The sequence below is a fragment of the Perna viridis genome, chromosome 11 (genome assembly GCF_037379345.1).
Source record: "Perna viridis isolate PV_CMFRI_1.1 ecotype Kerala chromosome 11, ASM3737934v1, whole genome shotgun sequence".
In the NCBI taxonomy this organism is placed as follows: Eukaryota; Metazoa; Mollusca; class Bivalvia; order Mytilida; family Mytilidae; genus Perna; species Perna viridis.
Genome location: NC_142455.1, coordinates 17,600,910 through 17,613,887, shown reverse-complemented (window position 1 = coordinate 17,613,887; position 12,978 = coordinate 17,600,910). Strand labels below are relative to the sequence as shown.

Genomic DNA, 12,978 nt, shown 5'->3' with positions numbered 1-12,978 from the left:
CTGAAACAAAGAGAGAGATAATTAGAACTGGGTTTATTAATTTAGGCTAAGTTCAGAATTATAATCCAAAGATCTTGTACTGATGAAGTCTATCCACTGACACAGTACACTGTAGCCAGCACTACTAATAAAATGGATAGTTTTACATGTTTCTTGAAACTTGTTAAGATTTAGTCAATACACTGGGTATTTCAACTAATTCTTGTTTCTCTGCACTTTAAATTTTATTCATCAGAAGGTGCAGTCATACAGTGACACAAGGGCTTGACAAATTCATCTTATTATGATTTATTGACACTTTCATTAAATGCATAAAATTGTTAAGAAATCTGTCTAGACCAGTTGGTTTGGCTTAATCAGGGCTTCCATTTACCAAGGTTAAAAATACCGTGTCTTCTAGCTATTCCAACATTTTAAAAATATATATTCTGGATATTCCTACATGCAGAGAACAATGGATGTTGTTTTAGTAGGTTTTGTTGTTTTAGTAATTATTGCCTTATTAATTTTACAGGTAAACTTGGGATTCAACATTGGATTTAAACATTTTATTAGCAAAATTATAATGTGTTTTAGAGAAATGTGGGGCTATTTTTGCCAAATTTATCACTTTTTTCATGGTAATAAACATATAAAATATATACTTAAAATGTTGAAATATTGGAAAGAAGATAGAGACTGAAAATTAAGTTCAGTTAATTAATCAACAAACGAAGAAGCCGTCCATGCCTGCACCTTGCTCCAGTACCAAGCCGATGGTAAACGTGTCCCAAGAAAACGCAAATACCGAGAGATCGACTGACAACACAAAAGATTCGTCTACAGAACCAGGAACTCACATTAGTCGTTTGCTTACGCTGCTTCTCGTCTTTTGCATCTAGACTAGACTTGTGAACTTTTGACTAGTGCTTGGGCTGTTGCGCTTTGTATGTTTTATTTATGCATTTATTGTATGATTCTTTTAAACGAATCATGTGTACTTTAACTCTATTTACTGCTTTTTCATTTATTTACAATGTTATCAGTGCTTGAATACTATGTACTTATAAAGTGTGTATTATCAATGACTTATTGTCATCATGAATATTGAATATTTAATAAAATTGTGAAAAAAAAATCTTATTTTTTTATTTGTTAAAAAAAGAAAACTTTAAATGACACCTGCAAGTCTAAAATTCATAAGAATTTTCACATGAAACCTTTACAGATCCCAAATAAAATTTCATACATACAGCAAAAATGTGACAGGTAACTCCAACACATTTAGAATTCCAATTAAAGTTTTGTTTTTACAGTATACACAAACTTAATCCCTTGTTTATACAACCGTTCTGGCTATTCCTACATGGGTTTTATAATTTTTACCTATAAATTTTAGACTGTTGGAATAGCCAGAATAAACCAAAAATACATTTAAACTTATATTAAGAGACATTAAAAAGAGTGTCTGGTTAAGAAAGGTTTCTCGATTATTCAGTTTGGTTTAGACAAGTTTTCCCTGTATATCGATGAATTTTTATTTCAAATCGGTTAATCACTTTTAAGAACCTAAATTGACCAGACTTTCACAATTTGTTTATAATCAGATAAGGATAGGCACATTAGTTATTTTTGTATCATTATAACAACCAAAATTTTCTTCTGAAGAAAAATCCATCTCATCTTTTAACTCTTCTTTAAACTGAAGAAAATTCAAAACACTTTAAAGGTAGCAATTATAACTAATTTGCACCTCTACTATAAAAAATATCAAAGTTGTCTAAAGACATTAAACTGCTTTTCACATTAACACAGCAAAAATTATAGTTCCCAACAAGATTGCAGAACTTTATCAAAACTTTACATCTGGTTTTGATTTTTCAGCCATAAATTTGACTGTAACTTTAAACATTTGCCACTGTATTTTTCTGACACTATCTTTCAAGGATAATTCTTTAAAGTGTTTAGGTTTGTTTATAAGGATGGCTAGTGTTTAATATCTTATAAAACCATGCTGCACCAAAGGCTATGTTCATTGTCAATTTCACCGCTGGAATCACGCCAATTACTACTCTGAAACTGACAACACAGAGTCTGCCAAATGTTTTGATAGTTCAAAAAAACGTCTTGATGGGAAATTCAATATGACTGTTATTGACTTCTAACTTATTTTATCTTGAAAGGTTTTTGGAATTTTTTCCTATAATTTGTTTGTTCAAGAGACCAAGAGTATGAAAAAAATTATCAATTTTGTATAAGGATACCCTTCTTGATAGTAAAAAAAATAAATTATTCTTTAGCTTTTTGTTTTAAATGTGTTTTAAATCAGCATAAAAAAATGTTCAAAAGAGGGGCAAAGACTTAAATAATGTGTTTATTACATTCATCAAAAGTTATTACCTGTAGGTGTAGAGTTTATTGGTAAATTAAATTTACCATAAAAAAGGAGAAGAAAATGCATCAATCATAGCAGTAAATCTGAATGGCTTTAGAAAAGCAAATAGTATAATCAGAAGAATGGGCCTAAAGGTATAAACAACAGACTTCTTTTGTATTTATTTAATATCAATCCATATGAAATTCAGACAATGCTGATACATTGTATAAGGTGCAGAAAAAGAAAAAAGAAAAAAGAAAAAAAGAAAATAAGAGAAAAGAAACACAACCTTTACTTAATCATTCAAATCAAGACCAATAACTCTTTCAAATTGCCAGTTTCATGTACATTCAAATTAAGACTAGTCATGTGGTCTGCATTTAAATTAGAAAGCAATATTTTGTGGGTTTATTGACTTGCATGTATAACCACCAGTCTGATATTTATAAAGACTGTTACTTAAAGAGTACATCTACTTATGTTTACTCAAAGTATTGATAGAACAAGAAAATATATTGATAAAAAAATATGTACTTTTGTTTCATGATGATGTAACTCCAATTTTCAAATATATCTACTGGTTATTCCAGTCAGTCACTGAATACACATAGAACAGTTAAGGATGGCTAGTGTTTAGTTACAGATAAGAATCATGTGAATTCTGTAATATGAGATACACCCAAAAAAAGGCTGCACATTTTTATTTTTGTTATTAAGTTGCATTATAGGCCTATATGATGTAATGTATAATCATTCAATCTAATCTGTCTGCTCCTAGGAGATAATTCAGTTTCTATTGTATACATTTAGTGCCATTTACTGAGTTATTTCCCTTAATTTTGTATTCTACAGTACATTCTACATAATTTATATCTCCTATGAACAGGGGTTAAATGAAAAACGACAAGTTAATTTCTGATCACTATAACATTTTAAACAAAATATCAAAAATAAAAATATGTACATGTAGGCTTTCCAACCATGAATCACATTTTGCATGATTCTTAGCTGGGGTGCTACTTAATAGATCAAATTTTAATAAGATCAGGAAAACATTTTACACAAATAATGAGCAAAGGTGTCATGGGTACCTGGAGTGATGAGCATAAAAACTTACATAACAACACAAAAAAATTAATATGCATTATTGGTTGGGCATACAAATCATTTTGTAAAGTCAAGTAAAAGAATACAAATTTCCTAGTTTACAAAATTTCAGTATTGAATATACATTTAAAACTTTTAGTACTTTCAGTACATCAAATGAAATTCTACGTACATTTGTGTTTATCTAATTATCTCCATGTACTTTATAGAACTGTTCTTAAAAACCTGACCACAAGTATGTAATCTGCATTGCAATAAATTCAATAAATCATCAATTCAGTTTTCACCTGACCAAAATCATTAGGGAAGAGTTCACTGCAAGGAACCATTTCAAGCATCTGTTCACCAAAATCAATTCTAAACACTTAAAGGATAGTGAAGTGCATTTTCTGACTCAGAAGCAAAAACATGGAGATAATTGGTTTTTAATGAACAACAAATATTTAACAAATAGCCAAATGGATTGTCTTTATTTCAGAATCGTCGTCTTGGGAAATAGAAAGTGTTTGACCAGACAAATTACAGAATCTTTTTCAAATCTACATTAGCTCACGATGCCATTTGAAACTAAATTATTAGTTAAATTGAAGTATATCTTAAAACATAAGTGCTATACTGTTGTCAATATTTGTTCTGTGTATAAGCCATAAACTTTCAGTTTTCAAGGTCTAAATTGCACTAAAATTTTACTTATCAGATGCTTTTTCTTCTTTAAAAATTGGACAATTTATTTCTTATGTTTTTGTTATAGCTCCTAGTCTGATTTTTCTCATTATTTGAAGACCACATGGTGATCAAGAACATGTGGACTTAGTATCTCCACTAAAAATCCTCTTTTTTTGTAAAAAAAAAAAAAAAAAAAAAGAAAGAAAAAAAAAGAAATTGTTATACAGCAGAAATGTCAAATTGTTTAACATATATGTGTACTAAAGTGGAACAGCTTATATCATAATTGAAAAGAAATTTACTGTGGAAGTACTTTAATTCGTGGATACCAATTTTTATGGATTAGGGAAGAAACACAAGTTTGTGGATTCTAGAATTTGTGGTTTTGAGGTTTCTAGTATAAACATCAAAGAAAAAACTACCTTTTGGGAACAAATTTCGTGGTTTGGCTTAACCACGAAAACAACGAAAATTGGTACCCTACGAACAATGGTGCTTTTAAAGTAAGCCCACATTCCACAAAAAGACTGGCCTTAAAGCCCTTTACACAAAGTGGATACATCCTGTACCTACTTGTATAAAACACTTGTATTCACTCATTTTGAAACTATTTCTTTCTTTAAAAGGTGACTGATGACAAAAGCAATATCTAAAATAATGTGTTATGAGGGGAAAGAACAAACATACAAATGTAACTTTCACTGGACCCATCTATTTGATAGTTCATTACTCGGTTTAATAAAAGAACCATCTTATTGGTTTTGTTCATGTCTCTTGCCTACTGATATTTCTAGATTAATCTGATAAAATTCTTACCATATTATCCCCATCAACAAGCATTCTTGCTACAGGGTTTGTACAATCGTGTCCTGTACACCCAGGAGTTTCTATGGACTGCAGACGACATGAATACAGAGCACACTCTTCATCAAGCAAGGCCTCCTGATACTTTTCATCAGGTACTGCTATGACAGTCCTCCGCAATGACAGTCTTTTTCTTTTGGATGAATAATCCACTGGGCTAGGAGCCATGTTGCCTATCAATGACAAAGAGCCGATGTTAGAGTCACTAGAGTGCCTTGACGGACTGGTTACCCTTTTGAATGCTGACTGGTATGATACAGATGCAGGAGAAACAGAATTGTTGCATGTTGCAATAATTTCAACTTCGTCTAACAAATCATCATCAGTTGGTCGTTTAACAGAGAGGTCAATGGCGGCTACCTGAGATGTGCATGTTTTTATTTCATTATCACAGATATCTTGTGTCACACCCTGTTGGTCAAGTGAAACCTCCTTTAAGGCAAGAGGAGTCCACAATGGAGGAGCAGAGGAAAATAGATTGGTACCACAACTTGATTCTAGTTTCATAGGAGTTGGGTTTTTTATTTGTTCCTGAATTCCTTTCATTGCTGCTGCAGAAATGTTCCCTGATGTTTGTGGCAATGTTTTTGTTACAAAAGGTGTAATTTCACATTCTGTTGCTAAGGCAACCCTAGATTGGTGTTTGCTTGGGGTCAAGGTCAAATTTCTACAGCTCCATGACCTGCTTGGAGACAGTGTTTGACTGAGAGCAGCAGTAGAAGAAGCAAAAATTGAAACAGAATGTGAAACTATCTGATTATCATCCACAGAAGACCCTGCTGTAAGGTTATTGTTCAAAATATTTTCTGATTGCACATTTGAAGTAAGGTCATCACGACTGCTAGTTTGTTGATGCTGAAGAATTTGGTTCAATCCATTATTGTTATTTTCAGAGGCAGATAACAAGCTCCTTGAGTCATGTGACACAGGAGTAGTAACCGTAACAACAGGAGTTGTTGTCTGCTGCTGAAACAATTGCTGTTTCAGTTGTTCCTGTAATTTAGTCAGCATTTCTTGCTGTTTAGCAATGATATCAATTTGCTGTAGGATGTTAAGATTAATCCGTGTTCCCTCAGCTTCTTGTGCTTCCTTCACATCCTGCAGCTTTTCATTCTCTTCCTGAAGATGATCAATATGGGCCTGAGACTCTACTATACTTTCATTAAGTTCCACTATGCTTTGACGCTTTCGACTTTTCACTCGACCCACAAATCTATCAACACTTTCATTGTCTGGCCTACTAGGAGGCCTGTTTTCAGTGTTCTGGGTAGATCCACTCTGGACATTTTCTGAGTCTTCACTGTCATCTTTGTCTTCTGTATGCATCGCCATGTCTTTTTTGTCACTTTTCTTTACCTGAAAATGGTAAGATTTAAATTTAAATAGCTTTGTGCACAAACATATACAATACCTCAATATGAACAGAAAGTATGAATGAGATATACTTACAACATGTAAATCAAACCATCAAGTTTCTTTTAATGATAAAACTCAAATCTTTCTGAATTTACAGTAACTTTTGGTTATGATTTCTTCAGGTTTATTTTTGTCCAAACTACATTAAAGATGTAAAAGATTTCTGGACACTGTAGTCTATTCCTACGATTAAAAAAAAAAAAAAAAAACATGTCCACTTAAGAAACCCAAAGAAATGAGTCTGTGGCCAATAGCCAGGGGGTCTGGGGTTAACAACAAACACCGTGGAAGCAAATTGTGTTAAAACTGTTACCTGGGAAATTATTGAGCCTTTTTATTTGGAGGCTTTCTGCAATCTATCTACTTGCATGACATTTGTGAATATTTCTTCAAACTGTATTATAATGTTCTATGTTCTTTGATAAAAGCATATAAATTTTTGTATTACAGGTCTTAATGCAAAAGTTTCACAGTTTGCTGTACAAACAAGCTTAGGACTGGTTAAGCACTATACAATCAGAAGGTTTGTTACAAATCAATTCAATTATATACTTACAAATTTGTGTACACTCAATATTTTTTTTAAATTATAATAATTGATCAAGAGTGATGTAAAAAAAAAAAGAGTGGTCACAGGTTTACAGATAAGTTTGATGGATCCATAAATGACCCGTATAGTTAACTGATTAAATAAAATAGTATACACAATACATTTTTGTACTATAAAAAACTTGTGAGCAATGCTGACTAAATTGATATCCTTAATCCTTCCTGTTGCTGAATGACCAAGTCAATGTTTTGATATGTGACACCTCAAAAACATTCATTTCATAATCTAAAGAAGGAGTTGCACATCGTAAATACCTAATTAAGATTTTGTAAAAGTTTCATTAAATTCCATTTGCTGATGCATAAGAGGAATGCACAGCCTATCTCAGTTTTAAGTGAAGGATATAACAATTATATACTTTCTTGTATATAACTTGAATACATGTAGTTCTGTTGAATCTCATAATAAACATGGGTATAACCAAAAGGTTATTCTAATATTGAAACAGTTCATCAGAGGAGAAAACATGGAAAATTAAGACAAACTCAGATGGCCTGCCTGTCCACAAGTGTTGAATAAATATTTAAAATAGGTTGCACAACTTGATACCAAAACCCTATTTCATAAATAAATCCATGCCAAATGTAAAGGTTGTAATGCTTCTGAATCTAATGCAATTTACGGTATGTGAGACACAATAGCAAAACCAGAGCAGCATGGTTGGAAAACTGCCGTGGAAAAACAGACAAAATAAAGAATATTCACACTCGCTGGCATTCTCTTGACACCAAACAGGTGTCATGTGCCAGAAATTTGTTGAAACTGGTTTTGGTACTCTCATTACGTTGGCCATGATATAAAAAACTTAAGTATCAATATCGATATGAGCTAATAAAAGAACAAAACCTACCAAAGACTGCCGAGACCTGGCAAACACACAAAGAAGTAGTGAAACTGTATAAATGTTATATTAATACTGAATTTAATTGATTTACAGAGAAAAAGTCATGATTGAGAGATCGACCCTAGACATACAAGCATTTAAGCGATGCACAACATAATTCCTGGCAAAGCTTTTGGCACCCAGGGAGTATCGTATCACTTAACCCCAGACAGCTGAAAATAAAAACGACTATATGGGTCCCTGAACAAACATGTGATAACTTTCTCCATAATTATCTAATGACAATGTAGATTTGAAATTACCACTAACAGCATTAGTTAAAAATATGGACAAGCTGAACTTGTTTAGTATTGAAGCTCGTCACATATAAGATACATTAATAAACTAGACAGTGGAAAGACAAGGAATATGACTAAACATGTCCCAAAACACAAACAAACTAGAAACCTGATAACAGTCCTGGTCGGGCTTTTAGTCTAATGATTGTACTAAACTGAGGGCATTTAAATATCATTTTTTAGTCATAGGTTAAAAAATAAGACAGTTGAACTTGCTGCAGGGGTTTATGGTATTAATTGCTACCAATTGCTACCCCCACAAAAATGTCATTACATAACTCCAAAAACAAGCACTGATTTAGGTTTTTCTGACTGATTTTGTTTTCAGTTTTCAGTTTGATCCATACGCCAAAATCTTATAGAGGATTTACTGGCTTGTAAGTGAAATTAAATTAAAATACAAGCCTACCAGCACTTTTACCAGTCTTGGTCTTTAAGGTACTGGTTCACATGAAGGTTGTTGACATCAGAACAAAAAGTATGACAAACTAAATAAGACTTAATGTAACGCTGAAAATATAATTCACCATGATCCAAAAGCTGATGTCATCCAGATAATTGGCAATGTCACAATCAATCACAGGAACTTTGCTATCAGTGTCTTCCATTCACTTTTTCAAACTCCCAAGACAGAAAATAGCCAATAATCAAAATTAGGTCAGCTGAATGGTTTTTGGCAAGGAAGGAAATATGAAATTCTCTAACCATCCCACCACCAGACAGTCGAGCATCTGATATTTACCATGGCTCATGGTATTTTGTAACCTCAAAGTATCATTTTCCCCAACTCCAGACTTCAGACATCAAGATAAGGATTAGAAAAGACAAGGTTCTGACATCAAGGAAGTATATTATAACATGGTTCCAGAACATTGGAAGTCCTAAGTGAAAGCAACAGAAAAAGTATCCTAGTGGCATTCAAGGTGTACTGAATTACTTAGTTTGCTTGATAATTGTTTAAACTCCAATGGCAGATATTCAATGCATTTCATGATGAAAGAGATTGACCAATCCAGCAGATCCTGCTTTGTCCTAGTCTGACACACTAAAAAGGATCATTTTTATGGTAGTTTACAGAATCAAAAGCCTGCATTTAGGTATTCCACCCAGATGGAAAGCAATTTCTGAATCCCAGCAAACCAGGTATCACTTAATTTTCTTGAATACTGTGGGTTTGGCAGAGAAGCTGTGACTACCAATTTTAAAGTCTTCGGTATGACTCAGCTGCGGATCAAGCACACAACCTCCCACACTAGTGGTGAGGATGCTACCCCGAGACCGGCGAGGCGGTTCTCAGGATTTTTTTGTTAATTTTATCCTAGTCACTAACATAGACAACAAATAAACAGAAAGGATATTTTGGTTGAACTATAGAGAAGACTTTGAAATTCATGTTAATGAAACTCATTCAAATGCTGAACCTCAAGCTGGAAAGTAATTTCTTTTACCATAATTTGAAGCCATGGCAGACAAGCTATTCATTCATTCCAAATCAACATTACCAAACAGGAGGCATTTGGTTTAGATAGGCAGCAAGTCTATGGCTTACTGTAAACATATCAATTTTTCATAGTTGCTAATTTCCGTGGGTTCAAAATATGATAAGCATTCTATAGTGATAAAAAACAGTTTTGCGGGTACTGTATTTCAAGTTTTCTGTCCACCATAAAATGGCAAAAATTAGTACACTGCATTCATTAATACTTTTAAAGTAATTAATGGTTGTAGCTGTACAGTTGTAACTTACAAAAAACCAGTTAATTACTTGTATGGCAACATTCAAAGAAATACTTGTATGGCAACATTCAAAGAAATACTTGTATGGCAACATTCAAAGAAATAATAATTGTGCTGCAAAAAGTTCAAAATCAAAAAGAATTATGTATAGACCATGCAGACTGCCCATTTATGTGGTTTCAAACCATCCTAAAACATAGAGGATGTCAAAGAATTTGAACAGAAATTTTCAGCTTAAAGGGAGATTAATATATCAAGTCTTGCCCATTTTTTGTCTATGAAATATTTCCTACCTATGCCACGCATGCCAAATGAAGACATTTTATTACTTTTTGATCATTAATGTTGTCAGAAAGGTTATAAAACCTCCACTTTTTTTGCCATGAAATCTTGCCAAAACAACTGTAACATTCAATTTGCTCGTGTGTTAAATGAATTCTTAATAGTTAAAGGAAGGCCAAAACAAATGCTATTAATTTGATGCGTTACAAAAAAGGTGTAGCTTTTGGCAAACTTTTTCTGCTTTAATTATTAACATCAATTAAATCTATCAAATTTTCATGTTGCATTTTCTTTGAAACCCTTGATCATAGTAATGACAGTGACACACCTTCCTTTACATACTTAGGTATTAAAGAGATAAGTGGGAAATCTTCACATAATAACTGTATACTAATTGGAGGGACTTACAACAGTACGTGTAAGATAGGTGGCAGACCATAGACAGGGGTGGATCCAGGTCTCACCAACACCCTCTGCCTCAGGTTCTGAAGATCAAAGGGGTATAACTCCCACAAAACTCAGTGGATCACTTGCACAACTTCACATCATTCTAACTACTTATAAAGTTACATGAGTTTTGGTGGAGTCATTTCTGAAAAAATTGTGTTCACTAAAGTGTGATGGACAGGACAAAACAATATATGTCTTCCCAACTAAGTGCACAAGGCAAGAAAATTTTGGGTGGCAGAATTATGAAACAAAAATTTGATGCAAAAACCCCCCCCCACCAATTTTACAAGGAGTATATGCAGGGTTGGTTGCCTCTACTCCCATGAATCCTCACCTAATAGTTAAGCTAGCTTTACACAAATTTTAAATGTAATATTTAATGTGGCAAAAGAATAATTTCAATTGGGACTCAACTAGCACAAATGATTCTTTTGAAGACTGCTTATGACAGAATCCAATTAAGGTTCAAAAGTATTTTTTGTAATAAATTGGTCACCAAAAGGATAAAAATACCCTATAGTTAGCCTTATTGGCTAGTACATGCCTCTTTTTTAGAACTTACTCATGGTGACTAAAATTGTATAAATTAAATTGGGTAACAAAGATCTCACTTACTCTCACTTACCACTTCGCTGTCAAATAGTCTTCCCTTTTCTACTAGTACCAAAAACAAATTGAACCTACATTTTTGTATTGTTAGTGTATAATCTGTGCATTTGATAATCAAAAGTACAAATATAAAATGGCAAAGTGTACCAATAGTTATTTTAATATATTTTTTATTCTATTTTTGAAAAAAAAAAAAAAACTCATTAAAGTAATGCAAACCTAAAATGGCGATTACATCGATACAAACAGCTCACCCAAGTTTCATTACAGTTTTTTTTAATTATTCTGAAAAGTGTGAACAAAGGAGGAACAGACAAACAGACACTGATATAGGGTACAGACAGACAGTGGTATGATATAAGAATAAATAACGCATAAGGAAACACAGTGATTGAGATTAGAGGTTTATAATATTCCAACTGAAAATGTCCCATCAAAATCCAATTTTTCTACAAAGAGTGTTCAAGAATGCCTATTGAAATTCTGAAGTTCATTGAAAATGACCCATTCTCAAGATTTCAATCACTGGAAATACCATATTTCTCTGTCAACTTCATGACTTTTTTTTTTTTTTTTTTTTTTTTTTTTTAAAAAGTTATGTATTTGATTCTAAAAAAAAATTGGATTAATCTAAAACCCATGCTAAATCACTATATATTGACCATTCAGTTTATGTTGAAACAGTTCATTATTAAACCAAACTTAGACAAATTTCTTCTTACCGAATACCAAAATGAAATAGCCATGTAAAAAATCTAAACACCTTGACAGTTAAGCACCTCAAAACAATTGTATTAAAAGTGCCTTTTGCAAGATACAGGTCATTTTTTCGCTACATTTTCTATGTTTTTCAGTAAAAAAAAAAAAACCACCCTACCTTATTACAGAAAGTGAATCCAGGAATGAATCTGTCAAAATTCCAGATCATACCAACATGAAATGAACTACTAAACCACAAGACATTGCCAAATAATTACCCAGTTCTTAGGCAACAGAAAATTACTTTTTTTTAAGTAAAGCAAAATCAAATGTTTCGCAGGGCACAGCTTAATATGACCACCAGATGTCGAACCCTGAACAGTTGTGACCTGTATGAACATAATGGTCAAATTTGACACAGCTCCTTATTTGGATTTTGAATAATTGTTTGACAAGATTCTGGACATTTGTTTTTAAGATTGTATTAAAAAAAGACCATGGAATAGGTTCTGTCACAAAAAATATACATGCACTAAAAAATTTCTTCATGTATATCATGGTCCTATTCATTAGTTCAATGCTAAAGTAAATCTGAGGTATGACTGACAGACAGACATATGGACAGACTGTAAATACTTGATTGGCATCAGATGAAAGATTTTATATTTCACAAACTGTGTCTGGAGAGCAAATATAAACATCACTGTACCTTTTGTTTTTCTTTCTTTTTCTGTGAATTTTGTATGTCAACAGTAATTCTGTAAAAAGTCCAACAAAATTTCCAGTAGCATTGGCTACTTGGCCCCTGCCAAACATATGGTCCCTGGCCTGAGTTCCGCTTAATTTGAAAAATACTTAATTTTAATCTGAGGAAATTAAAATCAAATCAAAGTAATGGGATTTCACAAATAGTTAAAAGTATTTTCCCATGCTAACTGCTTGCCTTTAGCCACTAACTTGAAGTCCTGGACTAGTGAAATGATGTGTACTTTTCTTATTT

General features: G+C 32.6%; 1 protein-coding gene across 1 annotated transcript in view; it reads right to left on the bottom strand.

The window, feature by feature from the left end:
* Nucleotides 1-12,978, bottom strand: part of LOC148603169 (uncharacterized) — a 57,085-nt gene that overhangs the window by 6,134 nt on the left and 37,973 nt on the right. Inside the window, exon 12 of the mRNA XM_088551289.1 lies at nt 4,946-6,349. Coding sequence (XP_088407415.1) covers nt 4,946-6,349 — 1,404 coding nt within the window. The remainder of the gene's footprint in view (nt 1-4,945; nt 6,350-12,978) is intronic.